Source organism: Sus scrofa, chromosome 17 (genome assembly GCF_054392235.1).
Source record: "Sus scrofa isolate SSC_HxYL_T2T_F1_AM1 chromosome 17, Sscrofa_HxYL_maternal_Yorkshire_Landrace_v2.0, whole genome shotgun sequence".
In the NCBI taxonomy this organism is placed as follows: domain Eukaryota; kingdom Metazoa; phylum Chordata; class Mammalia; order Artiodactyla; family Suidae; genus Sus; species Sus scrofa.
In genome coordinates, this window is record NC_139399.1 from 66,895,752 (window position 1) to 66,918,786 (window position 23,035).

At 49.2% G+C, this 23,035-nt stretch overlaps 2 protein-coding genes and 1 long non-coding RNA gene across 9 annotated transcripts in view; all 3 read right to left on the reverse strand.

Annotated features, from left to right (window-relative positions):
• Positions 1–2,031: 2,031 nt before the first annotated feature.
• On the reverse strand, positions 2,032–5,855 carry ATP5F1E (ATP synthase F1 subunit epsilon). Of its 3 annotated transcripts, none has more exons than XM_005673060.4 (3): positions 5,720–5,837; positions 3,818–3,944; positions 2,032–2,183 (listed from the first exon to the last, which is right to left on the reverse strand). In XM_005673060.4, the coding sequence occupies exons 1-2, from the start codon at positions 5,749–5,751 to the stop codon at positions 3,821–3,823; spliced, it is 156 nt and encodes a 51-aa protein (XP_005673117.1). In that variant the 5' UTR covers positions 5,752–5,837; the 3' UTR covers positions 2,032–2,183; positions 3,818–3,820.
• Positions 5,856–6,428: 573 nt separating this feature from the next.
• On the reverse strand, positions 6,429–16,464 carry PRELID3B (PRELI domain containing 3B). Of its 4 annotated transcripts, none has more exons than XR_014831693.1 (7): positions 16,235–16,368; positions 11,699–11,867; positions 10,499–10,588; positions 10,055–10,125; positions 9,833–9,935; positions 9,051–9,178; positions 6,433–8,469 (listed from the first exon to the last, which is right to left on the reverse strand). XR_014831693.1 is itself a non-coding variant. In XM_085002537.1 (7 exons), the coding sequence occupies exons 3-7, from the start codon at positions 11,834–11,836 to the stop codon at positions 8,350–8,352; spliced, it is 522 nt and encodes a 173-aa protein (XP_084858663.1). In that variant the 5' UTR covers positions 11,837–11,867; positions 15,444–15,510; positions 16,235–16,368; the 3' UTR covers positions 6,433–8,349.
• Positions 16,465–19,348: 2,884 nt separating this feature from the next.
• Positions 19,349–23,035, reverse strand: part of LOC102161087 (uncharacterized) — a 45,352-nt gene continuing 41,665 nt past the window's right edge. For both annotated transcript variants that reach the window (XR_002340033.2, XR_014831959.1), the window contains one exon: positions 19,349–21,572. This is a non-coding gene — a long non-coding RNA (uncharacterized LOC102161087). The remainder of the gene's footprint in view (positions 21,573–23,035) is intronic.

Here is a 23,035-nt window from a genome sequence, read left to right on the forward strand (position 1 = left end):
AGGGGTCTCTGGGAGGCTGAGACAGTAGGACAGACTCTCAGCACCTGTCCGATTCCTTCAGTTACACACACGAGCACTGTGTGAATGGAGAGGCGGAGCCCCTCAAAGATCCCTCCAGTGGTTCGTGATAAACACCCACCGCTGGACTTGGTTTCCCGCCCCTCTCCCCCGGAATTTGGGCACAGCGGCCCGGTCAGCTACCCGGGAGGGCGTGAGGCAGGACACTGTAGTTATCAGTTTAGGATTCTTTTCATCACAGAGAAAGAGCCTCAGAGCATCTTTACCAAGCAGTGAATTTGTCCGTCACTCAAATCCTTCCCTTATTCTCAAGGCCTGTCCCCAGGTCTCACCTCTGAGGATCCCATCTGCCTCCCTAAGACACGACTAATCTCTAACGAACGTGGCTGGAAATAATTTAGCCCTGTGCTTATCAGTTACTCTACGCATCTGTTATCAAAAAGGCCTGACAGTCTTGTGATTCATTTAGCCCTGTCCCGGTAAATGAAAGATGCCTCCTGGTGCCTTAACCTTGGGATCAAAGCACTGACTACTGAAGGGCCTTGACTTCAAAACCAGCCCAGGGTGTGAGGCACAGGGCCTTTGCAAGAGGCTGTAAGCAGCTTCAGTCTAGCACCCCTGCCCCTCCTGAGTGCGCTATGCTGAGAACAGATCACACCTACAGGCCAGGTGTCCCAGGGCAGAAAGTGCCCTCCAGAAGCCGAGGACAAAGACATCTTGGGCCTGAGTGGCCCTGATACATTATTGTGGAGCTCGTGTGCCAAGGTGAGAACTGGTCCTGGGGCAGAAGCTAAACGGTGTTTCAGAATTTCCTGTCCAGATGTCTTTCTCCGTACTCCAGAAACAGTTAAGAATCAAGCAGTGAACTTCGCAGTGGTTTTACTCAGCCAAGTGCTTCCAAGTTTCAAAGAGAGAAAAACAGCATTTGCGACAATTCCTCACCCATGACTATCTAAGGAGTAAGTGAATCACATCTAGCTGCTGTCATTATCACACCTGAGACCTGCGGTCAAGAACCTTAGATTTTCGGAGTTCCCACTACGGTGCAGCAGAAACAAATCCGACTAGTATCCATGAGGATGCGGGTTCTATCCCAGGCCTCGCTCAGTGGATCTGGGATCCACGTTGCTGTGGCATGGGCTGGTGGCTCTAGCTCTGATTCAACCCCTTAAAACAACAACAGCAAAAAAAAAAAAAGAACCTTAGATATTCATCTCTGCTCAGCCATCCACTTGGTAAGCAAGCGACTGAGCGGTTTTGCCTCGTTCCCTATGAGAAATGACCGACTTATGGAACAACATGAAATGCATCCGTGCTGAGAGAATCCCAACATTCCTCGTTATTCTCCACAGGTTTTAACCTCACAGCAACAGTGAGAACAACTTAGGACTGCTTCTCCTCATCTGGGCTTCGGGTAATCATTTTCCTTCAGCCGAGCAGCACCACCCAGCTCCCGCTGCCTGCCCGGGCCGAGGCCAGTGGACAACTCCCTGCCCGCTGCTGACGTGACTTCTGCGGCTCAAAGATAAGGGGCCGGAGCGCCTCAGTGACAGAGCCTAACCCTGTCGCTTAATGTCATGAAAAATAGAGCTTTCCATTCAGAGACATTTTCAAAATGCCCTCTGTTCCCCCTTTTAAAAAAAACCCCACTTCATGGAATTCCCGTCGTGGCGCAGTGGTTAACAAATCCGACCGGGAACCATGAGGTTGCAGGTTTGGTCCCTGCCCTTGCTCAGTGGGTTAAGGATCTGGCGTTGCCGTGAGCTGTGGTGTAGGCTGCAGACGTGGCTCGGATCCTGCGTTGCTGTGGCTCTGGCGTAGGCCGGTGGCTCCAGCTCCGATTGGACCCCTGGCCTGGGAACCTCCATATGCCGCGGGAGTGGCCCTAGAAAAGGCAAAAAGACAAAAAAACGAAACAAAACAAAACAACCCCACTTCATATGGTCATAATCCTGCAGTTGTGCAGCCAGTTCCTACGAAGAAAAAGTCCGAAAGAAACCAAAAACCAGCAGCAAGAGTGACCATGCTTCACTTTATTGGCATTGTCAATCTATGCACAAGACGGGAATGTGTGTGTTTCCCCAGGTGACATCCTTTTCAATCCGCCACGACACGTGCCCACACCTCCTCACTGAACACGCAGCACTTCAAGCTGTAGTCAGGGTCTAGGAGGAAAAGAGAAAATGCAGTTGCTGGTCCTTTGTCTTTTCTTGAAAATCCCACCTGAAGAGGGAAATGACTCCCTCCTAAGGAACTGCACTGCACAGCTGTGGCTTCAGGGCCCGGGGGTGAGAAACCCTGGCTCCAGCTGCGAAAAGCGCTGGTTGACGGCCGCGGTCTTAGCCGAAGGGGCCCCTCCCTGCTAAGAAAAACCAAACACTCCCCCGGGCAATACAGAAATGCTCTGCCTTTAAAAGATGCTAAATCCCTTGCACTGAGGTGGCGGGGACTTTGTCCACTACAAGGCAGACAGAGAATGGTCAGTGTTCTGTTTACCAGAGCTGGACACTACTTCCCGGCCCCAAGGACGACGCAAGGTCAAGGGAGTTCGATGCAGAGTTTGGCACATCCATGCTACAGTCAGAGGCTGCCGAGTGATTTTTCTCAGTTAGCTCATTGTTAAAACAACCCAACCTCAGAATTATGAGACTAGACAGAGAGCCCGAGAAAAAGGGCTAAATTCAAAACCTCGCATCTCCAGACTTGTAATAAAATATTTACTAATTCAAAATGAAAATGAAAAGTGCTTAGGGGAGACAGTTCCAATAAGTAAAATTGCTCATAACCACAAGCTGCCAAAGGATTAATATGTATCACGTTTCCTTGCTACTGTGGGTCTGAGGCTTATTTTAAGGCAAAACAAGAAAATTAAATCTGAAAAACATCTCTCTGGTAATTTGCTTTACTTACCTTTGAAATAACAATGTCAAGAAATCGGTGTAGAGATCAAATCGCTTTAGTTGTTTGGAGCACAGAAGTATGAACTTATCAATTGTACGAAACTGTCTTTTATTGCTCAGAATTTAACTTTGCACTGCCAACATCTTTGGAGAAATAAAATGAATCAAACTCTGAAGACATGATAAATTTAGCAAAGCAGTCTTCTCCGCAGGGTCTGGCTGATTTTACTGCCTGATAAAACAGCAGGACCCTCGCCTGTTCTCGTGGCCTTTATGTTCAGGAAGTTGTGAGAACATTAGTACATGTGGAGGAGACAAAACTTGGAGAGCAGCAATTCTTCACGCTCCTCAACTCTGATGCAACTCCAATGGCACTTACAAAAGTGGGGAGCTTATCCTCCAAATTACTGGATTTTGTGCAGACAAATGAAACGGATTTAATTAAAATAAGATGGCTCTCTACCTAAAATCAATGTGGCAATTACTTCTGCTTGTCAGGGGCCTGAAATGACATTCTTTGATTATGCCCTGGGAATCCTATGACCTGCAGGCTTCAAATGACTGTCCTGCTAACCTTTTTTTTTTTTTTGCTTTTTAGGGCCACACCCCTGACATATAGAAGTTCCCAGGGGGGGGCTAACTGGAGTTACAGCTGCCGGCCTACACCAGAGCCACAGCAATGCCGGATCCCTAACCCACTGAGTGAGGCCAGGGAATCGAACCCACATCTTCATGGTTCCAAGTCGGGTTCATTAACCACTGAGCCATGAAGCGAACTCCCCCCACTAACTAGCTTCTAAATGTTCTGAATGACCCAAAATGGACAGAACTTAAATTTAAAATTACCTGGGTTTTTAGAAGTGCTCAAAAAACTGTTTCTAAATAAATCGGTCACTTACAGATTATTCCTTCTTCACTTTCACGATTTTAACGTTGCTGCCAGAAGTCTTCTCGGCATTCGCTTTGAATTCTGCCTTCAGTGCATCTCTCACTGCCTTTGCACAGATCTGGGAGTATCGGATGTAGCTGAGGGAAAATGACAGACAATATAAAGCTAATTACCAGTGAGCCAACCCAACTGGCTAGGTTACTGTGTTTTTTTCTTCTTAGGCTCTTACTTTGGGTTTGATTTACACATCATTGTAGAAGTGAATTTAAAAAATGACGAATGCCACAAGGAATCTATACAGAGAAAAAAACCAGAAGGAAATGTATCCAAATCGTAACCGGTATTAGAATGGGGGCTTTTTGGCTTTTCTCCTTTGAACTGTTTTCTCTCTTTAATACATATTAACATAAAAGATGCACAGGTATTAAAAAAATCCTCTGGCACAGGAAAGAGTCCTAAATCTTCAGAGGCTACTTTGACAAGAGCAGGTGCCCCCCCTCTACTTAAAATTCCTTTCTTTTATTATTCTTACAGGGCAAAGTATATATAATTAAGAGGGGAAAAAACCTGTTTTGATTTAAAACAGTTCTACTTCTAATTAATTACTTAAAGGTTTTCCCGAGGATATTGGATTCTGTTTCAGAAGTCTGCCACCGAAAACACCTTCCAATCATGGTTTCTAAAGGAAACTGAGAAGTCCTTAGAGAACTTCATCAATTCTGGCAAAATATCCAACAGCCTGTTTCCTGTTTGGTAGATGGACTCCCATCAACATCTTATTTTCCAAAAGATGTCAGCTCACTTTTTACACTTTTTGAAAACAGGAAGGTGGGGGGGAGGAGGGGGCCGCTGACTATTTTCTCATGTTTCAGATTTGTTTTTCTGGGCCAGAGGTAGGAATTCTAATTCCTGCTTTCACTCCTACTAATTGGTGACCTTCAGGCTGTTCAAAAAATTGGCTCATTTGTTCACCTATTCAAGTCAACAGAACAAAACAGAACAGAAGGATGATCAAGTTTGGCCCCACTAGTGGGAGGAAGGAGGAGAGGCAAAGCGTGGAAAGCAGGGATGCCCGCACTTGTCTCCTCGTAGGTGCCTGATAAACACTACCTGCGACTGGGACCAGAGCCTTCCAATTCTAGATCTGGCTTGACCTTGAATGTCAGGAAACTCCTGGGTCACATGCTCCCAGAAGGTCACCACTAGAAGGTGCTACTTAATCTGGTCGAGTAACAAGGTGCGTTAGCCTCAGCCAGGTGAGACGCTCGAGTGGGTGCCCAGGGTAAGGAATCAGTGCGCCACCACTTCGCCAGAAGCCATGTCCTCCAATGGGCTCCACACCTGAGCTCCCCAGGAGGCGCCGCTCACCTCGTGCTCTTTATGCTTCGGAGGGGGCTCTCGCCCGTTGTACCCACGAAAAAGTGTGGGAGCAACAGGGGCTAATGACAACCGAGAAGATGTGCGTGACACTGTACAAGGCCTCACCCGGATGCTGGAAAGAAAGGCCAGGTATGGTGACATAAGTCACACCAAGAGAGCTCTCTCCGCTCCTCGGTTCTCCAACTTGATGTAACTGTGTTACCTCTACGGTGTAAACTGAGCGCAACCAGTAAGGACGGAGGCCAGGACGTGGGCAGTGCCGTCTCCGGGAAGGCATGGCACCGGTCGAAGGCGATCATGGCGGCGGCAGGTGCGGGCAGGTGCCGGCCCACGGGCTCTGCGCCCGCCCCTCCCCGCTGGGCCCCCCCAACCCCGGCTCCAGCCCCCCGCCCCTCTCGGAGGCCGCCATCTTGGGGCCGCACTCGCCCGGCCCGACCTCCACCCCCGCCGCGCTCGGCGTGACCTCCGACCCCAGGCCGCGCTGGGCCTCCCCGCGCCCCACCTGTCCGCGCCTCCCAAGGCCCGGGCCTACCTGAGTCCAGCCTGTCGCCAGTAGGCCACCATGATGTCGCTAGAGTGGGCGCGTCGGGTCGAATCGCGAGGACCCGTCAATGTCGGCTCAGAGCGCGCGGCCCAGCTGCCGGAAGGTCAGGTCTGAGAAGCGGAAGGGGCGGGGCTCCGGACCTGCCAATCCCGCCGCCTCTTGCCCCGCCCCGCCCCCGGTCGGCCTGTGCGGCCGGGTCGCAGAATTCCCCCCACCCGCCCCCGCCGGGAGCCAATGAGGACGCGCGGCCCGGGCCGCAGGTGCCAATCGCCGGGCGGGCCGGCCAGCTCGGGCTGCCTATTGGCTCCGCGGGCGGCCCGCCTGTGTGCCCCGCGGGCTTCCGTAGTACCCCGGCGGGGCGCGGTGCCGACAGCCGAGCGGGAGGGAACTGGAGGGAATGTGAGACCGCGTGGCTCCGGGGGCGCGAGACTCGGAGCCGCGTCCCGACCTTGACAGCACTCGGGCGCCTCCACCCCGGGTTAACAGTTAAAAAAAATGAACCTCGGCCGAGGCGAGCCGACCCCATGACAAGCCGCAGAGGTTCTGGACAACCCTGGGTGGGTGCCGAGAGACAGGCCGGGCAGCAAGGGGCGTAAACCCTCCGCTCCGGTCCAGCGCGGTGCCGCTTGCAGCCCGAGGCAATTGAGCGAATTCGTTTGCTCTCTGCAGTTATTAAAAGGAAACTATAATCAAGAAAAACATAGTTAAAAAATAAGTTTTTATTAACAAGATTTTTCTTAATTCATATAAGATCCATTTTTCATATTAAATAGGATAATATGCCCCACAATCCGTAAGTCTAATTCTAATCCACGAACACTTTATTCCAGTTTAGCCCTCTCAAATGCTTATGTTATTTATATTTTAACATGTAAAAGCCATAAGTACCAGCTACTTAACTAAAGCTATTACACTGGAAAGTGAAAATTTATAGAATTTTATCATTAAGATCAGATTAAAAAAAAAAACAGGATAAAATTTTGTTCAGAAGTCTTTTTATCATTAGGGTATTATCACATCTTTTTCAGAAAAAGTATAATTTTCAGAAATTACACAGGCAATGTAATGATATCAGTATTCAGCAATGTTTAGCTGAAATGTGATTTTAATTGTAAAAATTATCTCCGGTTACAAAAGATAACCAAAAACCTTACTGGCTTTTACAAATATCCCAAGTCTTAAGCTAACAATATTTTAAGTAGAAAAGCACTAGTTTTTAAACAGTTTGGTATACTGTTTTTGTGGTTTAGGTACATATATTAATTGGTTTGTTTTACAGGAAACCTGACTAGAAGTTTATCACATTAAGCACTGTGGAAATAAAGGCAAGAGCTAATCACCTTTTAATAAAAATACTCTTTATGCAACTGTTCCAGGTATCAAAGATACTCTTTTTTTAGTGGTTGATAATTAACTGCCTGCTACCAGATACAAAACAAAATGCATTTATTGGACTGGTTTTCAGATCGCAGCTGCCCTCTGGCATCCAAAGCAAGGATTTCCCATAAATAAAAGCTGCAAAGCGATTCATGTAGTGGTTGGTTTAGGTCAACGCTTTTTTTCTACCCAGTTATTCTTTCTTCTTCGATGCCGCCCCCGAACTGGCAGTGACACCGTATTATTAAAAACATTAAGTCCCTGGGATTTATGCTTCGGATCAAGACATCATCTGAGTAATTTCAAATGATGTACAGCTCTTCACGTAAAAAGATGTTTTTGTGGTCACAATTACTTCAAAAGGTAATTATATTCAAATAACCTGACATATCATGCTTTAGCAATTACAGAACCAAGATTTTGACACATGGCAATTTATAAGTTAGGCAAATGTGAAAAGCTAAAAGATGTGAACAGCTGTTCCTCTAAGTTTCGAGTGTTGCAAGATTCCGGTAGTGACTTGATTTCTTCAGTTAATATAACCAGCCCACGATGCGGCATACCAAGTCATGGAGTACAGATCCAAGGAAGGCAACACCTTTACTAAGTTACACAGCTCTGGCAAACCAGTACAGTACCGGTTAACACAATAAAAGGGTGTTTTTGCTGGAGTCCTTTATTACTTTTGTGATCATTTTTACTCCAAAAACGTTATTTGAGTACCAAGTTAAACCACTGGGGCCTTCGATGGTGATTTACAGCAGAGCAAATTACTGTCTTTCAACAACTATCCGATTCCTCCCTTCAAGGTGAGTCCTCGCAGGCGCCTTCTGGAAGTTTACTGCAGCAGGGCAACTGTGGGTGTGCCAGAGGTGGCTCTGCTTTGTCTTGGGGTTGGTCCAAAGCCAGGCAGAGTTCTAATGCACGAAAGCTTTAAAATTCTACCTTAAGGAGATTTAATCCGCCACTACCAATTTACAAGTACTTTTCAAATATTGTTACATTTCCACATAAATACTAGAATCCTCAAAAGTAGACATCATTTCCAACAACACTAATTTCAGACAATCCCTTTTATTTAGAAATCCTGCACCTTTGTTTTGATCCAGTCACACAGCCTCTCTTCAGCTTATTAAAAAAAAATCCTACCTAAAATATAGTTGAATTTTTTAAATAGCAAATAAATACACCGCCAGCGTGTAGAGACCTGGGGGACCGGGTGCGCACGCCCACGTTCAGGATCATTTCTCTACAAACGCTGCCGCTGCCATCGGTGTCCGGATGCTCCCTCTGGCTGAAGCCGTCAATTCTTCAATTTCAGCATTTAATTTATGTATTACCCATTCCATTGCTTCTCGGCCCTTAAAAAAAAAATCCAATACACTCATTGCTACCAAGTGAGAGCACCGGCACATGTCAAATAAAAGTCCCATCGGGAAGTAACAAGGAGCAGTCCAAGCGCAACCACACCTCACCAGGACTGACTGTTTTTATCTCTGCTTTTTCTTCTTTAACGTTGTCTACCAAATACCACATGCCTTGAGCAACTGGCTTTATCTATAAACTGGCTATTTCGTGTGAAACACATGTTCTCAAAGGAATCCACAATTCAGCGACAGCGATGTTTTACTTGCTTAATGATCACAGTGGCCCCCCTTCGGGGGTGAGGTCAAACTCCCTTTTGAGGTGCATATTTTAATCAAAACCCCGTACAGGGCTCTGAGAGATCTGGTCCCCGACCTCCTCTTCAAGCCCCCTCTCCTGCACTCTGGAGCTCCCGAGCAACAGAAAGAGGAGCTTTTCCTGCTCCTGGCCCCAGGCCCTTTGCACACACAGCCCCTCTGCCTGCAGTGCTTCCTGGCTGCCCCCTCACAGCCTACCCACCCCTCATTCAGGACTCACAGCAACATCACTTACTAACACTCATTAAACACTCTCATACCTTTCGGTACTTTTCCTTTCCTAATGACGGGCTGTGTGATTAATGGCGCCTTCCTCTTAGCTCCACGAGGGCAGGGACCAGGTTTGTTTTGCTCCCCGCTGTATCCCCCGTCTAGCCTAGCACTCTGCCTGGCACAGAGAAGGCATCTATGAATATCTTTTGCTGCTGAATGATTATATTAAACGTGCTATAAGACAGTGCAGTAGGCATCTATTTCTCTAAACTTACTTCTTAAGAAGTCATTTATTCTCAATGGGGCAAAAATTAGTCGGGGAAGGTGTAGAGAAATCTCACTCTCCTCATGCATAAAGCACAGACACACACGCATCCCTATCAACAGGGACAACCTGTGGTATGGGATAATGTCACAGGGTGGGCTACTCGGAGGACAAGTATCTACAGTGGATGTGGGGTGAGGGATGGTCACGAAAAAAGGCTGCGAGTTGACGCCATGACACCAGCTACGCGTCGCACGCCCGAGGCCCGAGGCCACACACTTTCCGCGTCATCTCGTGGACTCTTCATGCCCAACCCCGTGACGGGGGTAATTAACCTCCGCTTCACGGGCAGCAGGCTGCGGCAGAGACAGGCGCACCGAGGTGCCCGAGGTGAAAAGCTGGTCCGAGTGGTACTGGGATGGGAGCCCCGAGCCTGCACTGGGAGCTGCCCGTGTGGCTGGGAACTGCGCTGGCTCGGAGTCCGCCCACAGGGACAGCTCCTCCAAGAAAGTCACAGCATCCTGGAAACCAAGATGAAAGCACGCCCGGAGCAGCCCTACTTACCTTATTCGCATTGGAAGATATCGTACTTGCCATCAGTCCTTCGAGGTAACTGCCCAGACTGACGCCTTTCACGGTAATTATGGCTTCTTGAGTCAACACAGTTCTGGAACAAAGCACATTCACAGCACTTCAGGAAGACCTAACTTCTACTTTTTGAAGACATGTCTGATGAAAAAAATTAAAACACACTGTAAAATAAGTTTAAAAACACTTTTCACTCACTTCTCTGGATCTTGAGGATGTGGTTTGTATATAAGCCTCTCATCTACTGAAACCATATTTGTAAATGAAATCTACAGAATTAAAAAAAAAAAGTCCAATCATTTTGAAAATCAAGATTAAAAACATTTCTAAAATTAATTCACAAACCAAAATCTTGTTAGCTAAATATACAAAAGATCTTACTGTGTGAATAGAACTCTATTTGTTGCTTCCTTTTTATTAGAAAAACAGTAAATTTGACAAAAATATTGTAACAGTAATAAGATGCACATGATCCAAATGCATTTTATCCGGTGCCGTCTCCTAGAAACAGTGAAGCAGGAGCACGGGAGCAGGGAGGCAAGCAGGCAGAGCAAGGAGGCAGCTCGTGAGCACCGACCTCCCGGCGCACACACTCATCTCAACCACCCAAGAGAGAAAGCCAAGCCAAACCGTTTGACTTACATTAGTAGATTTAAGTTCCATTGTTTTCGCTACCGGATCCACTACAGAATGTTCCTGCACATATGTTTTGGTTCTTGCTGCACCAATAATCTAAGTAAAACATTCAGAATTAGTAATCAGAAGAGGAAGGCTTTCTTAACAAGTGTATCAATATTTTATGTGAAGGTAAAAATGTGTTAATATCTTGAACCAAAAATCTGTTTCAGAAAAAATGTGAGGAATCAGACAAAGTTCAGAAAGGAGGCCCATCTCAGGGTAAAAGGATTCACACACCATGGAAAGATGAGACTGCCAGACATAAAAACCCTTCCCAGAGGCAACCAGCAGCCTGCCCACTGAGAATGCGTGCAGGACACTGAAACCGCCAAGGTACGACAGTGGAGCAAGGAGCCCCAAATCTGGAAGTCAGAATATTCGGGGAAACACAGCGTCTAGCGAGAGGGGCCCAAGGGAGAGGGTGCTTGCTGCAGCCTCCAGACAGAAGCGCAGCCCTCGGGAGGGAGGCAGCGTGACCCACCCGTGCCACCCCCGGGCTGAGCCCAGGCCACAGCCCCGGTCCTGCTCTCTTCTGCGTCCTCACTATCCAGGGCAGGGGTCGCACCAAGGACGCAATCAGTACATTCCGGCTGAAAAACGCGTCCTTTGCTTTCGGGAGTGGGCCCACCTTCTAGGAAGAATCCCCACAGACAACTCGATGCATGTACAGCAGGCTTCTCTCCCATCACGACAAACTGGCTTCAGTTTCCTGCTGGCTACAAAGGCTCACTAAAGCCAGCTCCCTGCCAAGGACACAGAGCTACGTTCTCAACACAGGCCGCAGGGCCAGATCTTGGGACAAACGGGGCAAAGGGGGCAGGCGGTCCTCACGACCCGGCCACAGTCCGTGACAGCGAGCCACCACCAGTGCCTCCCCAGCTTACTGCTGGCCTCAAGTTGCTGGTAAAGTAGGAACAGCAGAATAAAACTTTTAGATTAGAGCATTAGCTGGCTTCCTTCAGGTTTTATCAGGTGGCTTCATGAAGACTGTAATAATATTTCCAATTCATTATACACTCATAACTCAAGTTTATTATAATACAATTTGAACTGATGCAAAAATGACATTCAGAATCAGCTCCCACAACCTATTTGAAATTATAATGTGGTTTAGAAAACTTCTCTTCAGCAGTCACATTTCTTCGGGAAGAAAGACACACTTACAGATTTCACTATGGAAGGCAGTCCCCACTCTGTGCTGAGGAGCCTGTGGCTGTGCAGCTTTCCAGAGGCATCTATGTGTCTGTCCAAGACGTCAACTCCGACCACACTGGGGTTCATGGGGTTGGGGTATTTCTGCATTGCAGCTGTTGTGACGGTTTCCCATGGGTGGCTGCCGACAGGAACCCAAAATCAAACCCTTAAAATATGCATACGAATTAAACCATTTTATAACCCATCAGGTTATTTTTAATTTGCCCAGGGAAAATGAAGTTCTGACACACTGAACAATGGGGGAGGGCCCAGTCTACGTTGTGAGCATGTACAGATTCCAGCAGTTTCTCGGCACACAGGCCACATGGTACAGTTGATGCCTGAGGGTTAAAACAACCTAGAGAGCACGACAGCGGTTTCTTACCGGTTTCTTCCTGCTTACCAGTGGCCATTCCCACGTGGAAGTTCTGTTTCTAAGAATCACTGATTCATAAAAATGTATTTAAAGGAGTTCCCGTCGTGGCGCAGTGGTTAACGAATCCGACTAGGAACCATGAGGTTGTGGGTTCGGTCCCTGCCCTTGCTCAGTGGGTTAACGATCCGGCGTTGCCGTGAGCTGTGGTGTAGGTTGCAGACGCGGCTCAGATCCCACGTTGCTGTGGCCCTGGCGTAGGCCGGTGGCTACAGCTCCAATTAAACCCCTAGCCTGGGAACCTCCATATGCCGTGGGAGCGGCCCAAGAAAAAGCAACAACAACAACAACAAGACAAAAAAAAGACAAAAAAAAAAAAAAATGTATTTAAAAAGTATGTTCTATGCTATACCCAGTCTCTTGGGATAGACTGTGATGGAAGATATTGTAAGAAAGGGAACGTGTATTTATGTATGACTGGGTCACTCTGCTGCACAGCAGACACGGGCACAGCACTGTGGATCAACAATACTTAAAAAACAGATGTTCTACAGAAACAAACAGTAAAAAATGTTACCATTATACTATCTATTCTTCTGTCTAACCCCAATTCTGGGAAGCTATAACGAAGTAATTAGAGGAAAATAAATTATAGGCACGTAGATTTTTAGAGGGGTTACAAAAAGATCCAAAGCATGACTGACTTAAAAGCCATATTAAAAAAGTATTTTCCTCTGTTAATGTACTAAATAACAGCGGCCCCCTAGTCAGTCCTCAACCACTGCTTTCCTAAGAGGAGTGATTCTGATGTGTTTTGAAGGTCACTCAATACAACACAGTGTTTTTAGGGTGCTCCTAATGTGCTCTTTTCTAACATTCCCCGGAACAAGCTTGTGCTTCTTGCCTAGGACTGAAATGCTAAGAGATCACGGAACTTGCAGCATCTTTACGGTCGTGAAAAAGCACATGTACTTGGGTGATGCAAGATGTGATGTACACGTGTTCTCGTCACCACTTATCTGAGTAAGATGCTTGTAAAAGATAATCCTTTTCCTTTTCGAAAGAGCCTCTAATTGACGACAGTGAATAGTAAAAGTGATTTAGTCCACCTGCAGCCCGATTCTACAGGTCTCCTCTACATGAAAGACAAGATCTGGAGGTACTGGTTCAAACGACACTGATAAACCCCACGGCACTACCTTTTATTCTTCTAAAAGCACAACAGGTAGGCAGTAATCTATTTCAACTTTCCAGAGAATTCAGCCTGACAATTTTTTTGTGGACAGAAGGAAAATCTAAATCCCACTCATGTAGCAAAACCCTGGACTACCAGTATTGTTCTCTGCAGTGTTTCATTTTTGCTATAATGTTATATGCAAATGAACCCCATTCAATTTTAGTCTCAAGCCCCATCAGCAATCAGTGCAGGTGTATAAGCAGAGCTACTTCATCAACTGTCCCCACAGAGGTGATACAGGCCAAGCACTCTGACTGTTACCAAGGAAACGATCTAAAAGGAAAATCAGAGGAGCCCTCCCCGTCTCCATCCAGCCATGCACCATGGCAGCTGGCTTCCTCGCACCTAGCTCTTCCCCACCTCCTCGAAAAAATTCCTAACTGCAGGGTGCTTATGCGGTATTTGTAATTTAGTCCTCTCCTCTCTGGGCCAACCTGAAAATGCTGCTGTTGACCTAGCTTGGACAAGACAGACGGATGAAAACATAACCAGCTCGAAAATTACAAAGGATGCACACAGACAATTAACAATCTTCCGGCGATTCATGTTAATGGAATTCATGAGTTATGTGAAAAGACTTCACACTGGAAGACATGCAAAGGGGGCGTCAGTAGAACCCTGTGGTGGCTTAGAGAGCTGCCCAGTTTTTTCCACCTACAAAACAAGATGGGGGAATGCTGCTAACTCATCAAGGCAGCAACGGTGTCTTGATTTATTGACCAAAGTGTAACCAACCCAAAGAACAGTGCCTGGCACACAGGGGGCTTTCACACTTACTGAAGAAATCAATGAATGACTTTGACTGGATACCAGCTACACGTTACACTTCAGAGGGAACTGTTGGAAAAATCAAAGATGGAAAGACACAGAAGAAGGGAAACATAGGAAACTGTGAGATTTGTGAGGAGAGAGGTAAGCTGAGTTTGAAGAACCTGCAGGAACATGAGTAGAGACACCTGCTAAGCACTGGCAACAAAAACCTGAAGTTCAAGAGAGGCTGGAGCCCAAGCAACAGATCTGGGTGTCATAAATGTGTATAGGCTGGGATTCTGATCCAAAAGCCTAGATTATCTGGGGAGAGTCAGGATCAGGGCTTCTTCTTCCAGGACATGTACAGCAGTTACAGGAATACGGCTCATCTTTTGGGAGGAGTCCCAGAGCTTTCATCCAATTTCAGAGAGGTTTGTGACAGAAAGAGAAAAAGAAGATTAAGAATCCCTGATGAGATGCAAAAAAAAGAAGGCCAACAAGAGAATTTCATTGAAAAAAAGTTTTTTTGGTCTTTTTGCCATTTCTAGGGCTGCTCCCACAGCATATGGGGGTTCCCAGGCTAGGGGTCTAATCAGAACCTACACCACAGCTCACGGCAACGCCGGATCCTTAACCCACTGAGCAAGGCCAGGGACCGAACCCACCACCTCACGGTTCCTAGTCGGACTCACTAACCACTGAGCTACAACGGGAACTCTCCTCATTGAGCATTTATAAGGAAAGTGAAGAAAAGAGGGACGCATTCAAGAGAAGGGCAGAATGCGTGGGAAGAGGATGGGGAACAAGAAGGGAAGAAGTGCTAAGGAAGAAAAGCCTAAGGAGACACAGTGCCAAAAACTCCTAAGCATTTAAACCCAGATGAGACGTGTAAAGAAGAAACCCCTCGTGATCCCAAGGGCTGAATTGCAGCAGTGAAGAATGTGACCCCATCAAAGAACATCAGAAAGACTACAAATTTAGGGTCTTCCCCGCTAGAAAGCCTGTAAACATGAGGGAGAAAAGGACTCTTCCCTCTGATTCCAACATTCTATACTTTCCAGGACCCAGTGACCTCTGGCCTGTGCCTGAGTCACTGAGTATGTAAAAAGTCTACAGCTTCGTTGAAAAACTGTCCTTGGAAACACTGTTTAAAACAAAATCAAATGGTTAAGCTAAAACAAACTACCAAGCTATAAAAATTAGAACAGTGTGGCAACAATAGCAACATCAGTGGAATAGAGCAGTTAGCTCAGAAATGAATTAAAACATAAATCACAACAGTGTTTAGGACAAAGGCGGCATTTCAAATCAAGAAGAAAAAAGACTAGGCAATAAAAAGTAGTGAGATTACCAACCATGTGCTTAGGCAGAAAGGATCCAGCCATCTAAATGTGTGGTTCTGCTGCAGGGAGCATCAGAGACCTGGAAGGGAATTTAATTCCCAACATTCGACCGATTTAGGGCCTACTTTCATTCCTAAGTATTTCTCCGAAACCAAAAGATGATAACGAACGTGGCCTCGCAGGCATCTCAGCGCTGGCAGGCCCTGAGGACACCACCACCTTCCACGTCTCGGACGAAACCGGGTAACCCAAGGTCACACAGCTTGTTGGAGCCCAATCTGGACCCTGGACTCAAATTCCAAGGCCACAAATTCCAATCCTCAGGTCAAGGAGCTGTCGTAAAAGTTCTGCTTCCTGGTCGCCCGGGCTCACCCTAGATCCACTTTCCGGGTGAGCAACTCCACCCAAACCTGGCGGCCAGACCTCGACACTCCACGCCTTCCTCGGGGATCCTCGGGGTCGCGTCCCACGGGGCTGTGCAAGAAGGCCTGGGGCGACGACGAGGGGGCTCGCCCGCCCCGAGCGCAGGTAAGGACCTCGTGCCCGGCGACGCCCCCGTCACCGGAGTGGAGCCTGTCCCAGGCCGTCTCCTCTGCGGGCCGTGCCCCGGGCGTCGCCGGAGACGTGACCTTGAGCCCGCGCCCCCCAGGGTTCCGAGGCTCGGGCCCAGCTCCCCCCGAGGGCCCGACGCCGGGAAGCTTCCTGAGGGGCGCCCCGGCCCCGCAGCGACTCCAGGCCCGCCCCGCCCTGCCCCCCGCAGTGGCCCCGTGGCCCTCGCCGACCCACTCCCGCCCCAAACTTACTCGAAGACGTGCTCGGAAGTCCAGATCTTCATGGTGCCGGCGGCCTGCGCGGTGTCCGGGCGGCGATAGGGCACAAAGAGGCAAGGAGGCCACTCTTGCCCCCGCCCCGCCCCTCAGCCGCCCCGCCGGCCGCCCAGTGCGCACGCGCCCTCGGGCCCGACGCGAGGGACGTCCCGACGCGCGGCCCCACGCCCTATCCCGGCCCGGGTTTTGCCCCAGCCTTGCGCGCGGCGCAACGGAACCCCGCCCCTTAGCGCCAGGCGCACCGCGCCGGCGCAGTTCCGAGGGCAGGGTCCGGGGCCGCCAGCGCGGGCGCCGTACTGCGCAGGCGCGGCCCGCCCCCTCGCGGGCGTCGGCGGGAGCGCTGAACTCTGGGCGGAGTTGGTCCCGGCCCGGCTGGCCTCTACCTCCTCGCTCGGCCGGCCGGTGCTTGCCTTGTGTTGCGAGGTCTGTGGACGGGTCCAGTCGGCCCCGCTTACTCTGACAGCCCCTGCGGTGTTCGGTGTTCCTTTGAGCAGATGTCCACGGGGCCCCATTAGAAAATTCCTCCTACCTCCTGTCTCAACCCAGGCAGTGGAGGGACCAGAGTCAACCAGTTCATCAGCTAACCAGTCAAACCACCATCCAGGCGGTCAGCCCTCTGCTCCTTCCACCCATCCTCCCACAGATGTTGCCCCTCGGCGGTTAGCGCCCGGCAGAGGTGTGGTTAGGAAGCACGAGTGCTCAGCAGTTGCTCAGCAGTGCAGATGGAAAGCTCCCTGGCGCTGGGTTTAGGGGATGGGTCTCAGCTCCGTGTCCCCTTCCTCGGCAGCGCCCCCAGCCTTTAGTGCCTCCGTCACAACATCCTGTTGCATTTTTCTTAGCACTTCTCACTCCCTGAGATCACCTTGTTTAACTTCCACTCAAATGTAAGCCCTTGAGGACAAGGATCTTGCCTGTGGTGGTCAAAGATGATGCTCAGGAAGGGCTCAATGGCTATTTGTTGAAAAAGGCAATAATAATTATTTGCAGAGTGAACGAACTAATGGAGTCACTTTCTTTATCTGTCTGGCTTCCACTAGACTGCAAGCTCCTGAGGCTGAGGCCCCTGCCAGACCTGTCCAACCATCCCCTGCACCTACATAATGTTTGTTGCATAAATGAGTGAATGACTAAGGTGTGAGGGGCAGGAAGGAACGGCACGTGGCTTCATCCACAAATGAGCCTTGATCAGTGGACAAACCGGCCTAGCTTTCAGGATAAGCCCTCCCTCCCCCGGTCCCCACCACAATCCACAAACGGTCGGTACCCCCTAAGAAAACAATTTGCTGTTTTGAACGATGGCTATGGAGGAAGATTTTTACATTTGGCTACTTAGAAGCTAGTTAGAAGCATTGCCTCATTCTTGTTCTTAGCTCCTTTGATTGTTAAAAACAAATAAAAGCCAGGTTAATTTAGGAGGGAGGATAATTTTTTTAAATAGCCGAAGCCCTTTATAAAAAGAAACAAAAATTACATTAGACAGGAAGGAAATAATATGGTTAGGTAGTTGCTAAGTGCAATTTGTGGTACCTAGGACTGAAAAAAACCCAAATCCTACAGTAGTTAGAGTGAATTCTTGGGGAGTTAATGCTTTAAGGGCTGCTGAGTGCTTCAGCCGTGATTAAGGTGCGAATTTAATGTTGCTGGTTGTTAAAAACACTGGTTCAGGAACCATCAGCAGGGAACAGCCTGTCCCTGCTATTCCTGGAGCACCCTGAAGCTGTTCGCCACCCAGGATTTCTATTCTGTTTCTTTTAGAGAACGTTTTTCTGCCCCCTAGTTCAAGATTTCTGTTTTGTAAAGTTGTGAAAACGGAATGACACCTACCCCCACCATACTGCATCAGCCTATCGACTTAACTCCCTATACCTTGAGTGCTGGGAATGGGAGCACGGAAGCCTGAGATCTAGGCCCGAGGGTTTTTTTGTTTTGTTTTGTTTTGTTTTGTTTTTTTGCCTTCTTAGGGCTGCACCTGCGGCACATGGAGGTTCCCAGGCTAGGAGTCCAGTTAGAGTTGTAGCTGCCGGCCTACGCACAGCAACGCACAGATCCCAGCCGTGTCTTGGACCAACAGACACCACAGCTCACAGCAACCCACTGAGCAGGGCCAGGGACCAAACCCGCATTCTGATGGATACTGGTCGGGTTGGTTCACCACTGAGTCATGCAGGGAACTCCCAGGCCGCAGTATCTTTCCGGTGTGGAAGTAGTATGACCTTATACTTGGATTTGGAGAGCGGGACCTTTATATCCATTATCTCCTGGAGACTCAGAAACACACAGAGGAAACAAATGAATGGTTTTTAGATACCTAAGCCTTAAATAGTCTTAAATAAACAGGCTAAACTGTTTTAGATACCTGAACAGTAACTGACTGTGCTTCTCACAGAAACAGGGAAGTTATTAGCAGGTCATTAATTGGACTTGAAATTAAGTAGGCGACTGGTTCTCCTGGCACGTACAGGGTGACACACACAACCCCCACACCAGTGCGCCCTTCCCTGTGCTTGGGGGCGGCGGAGGGGGGCGGGGCGGAGTATACAGATAGGATTCCTACCCAGCGAGAAATGTCACTTCTGGCTGCGGAATCCAAAACAAGTCCAAAAATAACTAGACGGTGTTTAGAGCAGCAGTTAGGTGTTCAGAGCAGAAGGTCCCCAGGCCCGTAGAAGCAGCGCCTTCCCGGGGCTGGTGGGCGGGTCTCCTCTCAGACTACGGAGGAGGGTTGGTGGAAGGGCGGGCTTCGTTGGCACTGGAGAGGCAGGCCAGCAGCACCTGTGGCGGCCCTCGTTCTGTGGGCACGCGGACAGGCCTGGCAGGTGGACATCAGGTGCCCCAACTTCAGCGGGGCGCCAGCTCCTCCCAGTCCCAAGCTTCAGTTATTCTATTGCAGTCCTCACAGTTTGCCCTATCTTCATACCATCAGCTCCGTATTACTTAAGTTTCTTACATCAGCTTTTGTGCAAACACATTTTTTGTGGCCACGCCCCTAGCATGCGGAAGTTCCTGGGCTGGGGATTGAACCTGTGCCACAGCAGTGACAAGGCTGGATCCTTAACCTGCTGAGTCACCAAGGAACACCTATGAATACACTTTATTTATTTTATTTATTTATTTATTGTCTTTTTAGGGCTGCACCCTCGGCATATGGAAATTCCCAGGCTAGGGGTCGAATTGGAGCCACAGCTGCCGGCCTATGGACTCAGCCACAGCAATGCTAGGTTCGAGCCTTGTCTGTGACCTACACTGCAGCTCACAGCAAGGCTCGTTCCTTAACCCACTGAGCAAGGCCAGAGATTGAACCCGCGTCCTCGTGGAAACTAGTTGGGTTCATTACTGCTGAGCCACAACGGGAACTCCCTACAAACAAACTTTAAATGACACTTTATGGTACTACTGTCAACAGAAAATTTGATATTTCCCCCCATGAATTTCACTGACTACATTACTATTAAAGCAAAACAGTGAGCCTGTGGGCCCCCCAGCACTGTTCCTAGACTCCAGTAGGGGGTGTGTCTCTGGTTGGGGGGCAGTCAGTTTCCAAGCTTCCTAACTGCTCTTTGGGCTTATTCATTCCCTTCAAAGCACAAAGCCGCCTTTTCCTCTGAACCTCCTGGCCGTGACCTTTGTCTCTGAATTTACTGTGAGCTGCTTCAACTTCCCTCAAAATGTCTTGCAATCTCATCGCTCCTCTGGGCTCAGAGGACAGACTTTTTCCTCTTTCTGGTCTTTGGCCTTCGCTCTTCTCATTCATTCATGCACCAGGTAGCCGCAGATCACCTGTTCTTAACGCCCCCCCCCGCCCCCCTGCCGCTCATGGAGTTTGCACTACACGAGCGGTTCACGATTAGGGGCGATTTCCTCCAGGGGACATGTGACAGTGTCTGGAGACCTTTTTGATGGTCACAGCTGGGGAGCGGGGTGCTCCTGGCATCTACGGGGCAGACAGAGGCCAGGATGCAGTGCACAGGAGCGGGACAGTCCCCCCCACATCAAAAAACGTGCCTGACCCCAAGGGTCAGCAGTGTCACAGTGTAGAAACACTGGGCTTTGGCTGATAGGCTCCTATAATTCGGACTTATGTCAGACGGGTCTCTGTCTGGACCCCATCTTTTTCCACCTTCCATCATTAGCTCACCTGAGCCAAGCGAGCTACACGGATTGCTAGCTGTCCCTTCACAGGCCACATGTCCCACACCCTTGAACTTGGTACACAGTGTTCTCTGCCCAGAAAGCACTCTCCCCTTATTTGCCCTAAAGAGACTTAGGTCAAGGGCTCACATCTTGAGGCTGCAAACACTCCCTGCCCCCGAGTGCCTCCCCAGCATGGCACAAGGCTTCGTTACTGCCCTCGGCCGTGGGCATTTTATATAGACTCCTGGGTCATAGTGTGTGTGTCCACACTGCGGTGCAAGGCACAAAGTGACGACGACTGTCTTGTCTGTCGGGACTGCTATAACAAAGTGCCGCTGACCAGGTGGCTTGTCAACAACAGAAATGTATTTCTCACATTTCTGGAGGCTGGAAGCCCAGGATCAGGGTGCAACATGGCTGGGTTGCTGACTTCTGGCTGCATCCCCTGGTGGTGGAAGGGGACAGGGGAGTGCTCTGGGACCTCGTCTATAAAAGAAGCATTGACGTCATTCATTTGGGGGCCTCCCAAAGGCCCCTCCTTCTAATAGCGTCACACTGGGCATTAGGATCTCATGAATTTCGTGGCGACACCACATTAAGTCCATAGCAACCTCTGTGATAGAGGATCCAGTTTTTTCGAGTCCTTGCTGTAATTGCGGCCATGCTGAGAATCATCAAACCATGAAAATGCTTACGACGGAGCCAAACGCTTAGAAACTGGGCACCTGCTGGAGACTCTCTGCTTGGCCCTCTCACCTCTTGAGCCCAGGTGTCTCCCAGTTAGCCTCTCGTTTGCTGTCCGCGGCTGAGATACACCACCAGGGGCTGGAAAGGGAAATGGAAACCGGGAGAAGACGCAGGATCTCGTCTGGCTGAGCAGGGGACCCTCGAGTCCTCCTCCGTCACACAGGAAGCCACCAGGAGATGACTTCCTGTGCAGCGAAGGCCGCTGACAACCGAGAAGGGAAAATCGGCAAGAGATGGCTTCCACGGTGAAGGCCTGTCAGGAGGCAGGGCCCTGAGTCGCTAAGCGTGGGCGGGCCCGGGGAACGCTAACCAAGGCCTTGACTGTTTCTGCAGAGATGTCCATCGCGGTGATTGGGCTGCGGAATTCCAACATATTGTGTAGTGCGTTTTCCAGCTGGTAGGGAAAATGACGGCAAAACCCAGGGCTTGTTTCATCCTATGTAAAATAATTTGTCAGAGTTACAATTTTGACCTGCAAAATTGTGTGTGTGTGTGTGGGGGGGTGTCTCCTAACTCACATGCATATGCGTATATGCACCTGTGGGTACATATAAACTTACCATTGTCATTTTGTATTTCATTTGCCAGGCTAAAGTTCTAGCTACACTTTTTTTTTTTTTTTTTTTGCTATTTTACTATGAATTTTTGGTATTGGTCGTAAGTAGATTCTGTGAGTTTATTGGGCATCAACTCTACACGAAAATGAAGGCTTCCCTCCCTCCTTCCTTCCTTCCTTTTTCCCTTCTTTCTTGCCAAGGATGGAACTCACACCACACCAGCGACCCAAGTCACAGCAGTAATAATACTGGATCCTTAATTCGCCAGGGCCCCCAGGGAGTGGCAGTGGGGGCTTTCTTAAACTCCAAGTGCTGGGACTACCCAGGGAGACCACCTGGGAGGAAGATGCACAAATAAGTACAGCTTAGGGTGAGAAACGGCAAGGACAGAGGTGGAAGGAGGGGAGGGTGTGCTGGGGGCATTTTTACCACTCGCCTTTGTAAAGGCCCTTTTGTAAATGGAGGGCCAGGATCTGTGTGGCCATGGGATGAGCCAGAGAGAAGTGACCTGCATGCCAAGCTCCAGACTGCAGCCTCCTGTGGCCTGGCCTCCCCAAGGAATTTCTGTGGCCTGCAAGGAGACCAGAAAGCAGGAGGGGCTCAGAGCCCTGCAGGGCCCTGCCTGGGCCCACTCTCTTGTCTCTACAAAGGGGGGCGTCCCCATCTCAGGAGTCTCACATTACTTCTGATTCAACAAGTATCTTGAGTCAGATTCAATTTGTTCCCATTAGGGATGGAAGGCTTGGGGTAATGGCCCAGAGCTTCCTATCTACATGATTCCCCGCCCTGCTCGCTGTTCGCCAAAGCATCTAACCAAGTCACCCGTCAGTTCCCATCCTGAGACATGAATCCCTTCCCCGGGGAGGACTCTGACTTTTCCAGTCGTTCCGCATCCTGAGAAATCAAGGATAATTTCTTAAGGCCAGATCCGTTTGTCTTACGCGCCGTCCTCCCATAACCGGTCCACGTTGAAGGGAGCGTCACTGCCATCCTGGCTGAGTGTCTACTGTGGGGACCCTCCCTCACACGAGGGGCTCAGACCTGGCCGGGGCTCCTGCCCGGGATGCTGAGGTCATCGCTGCCTGCGTCACTGAGATGAACCGTCCCAGCAGTCCTTTCCTCCGTGCCATTTAGAGCACTTTGTTTGGCCCCTGCAACCCTGTTAGGAGGTGAAAAGGTGGAGGGAGGCACCTGGCCAACCACCAAGCATCTGAAGACCAGAGAAAGCTCAGGGCAGCCTTCACCGGCATTGTCCTTTTTTCTTTTGTCTTGTAAAGGACATTTTTTTTGGTTTGTTTTTTGTTTTTTTTTTTGCTTTTTTTTTAGGGCCATACCTGTGGCA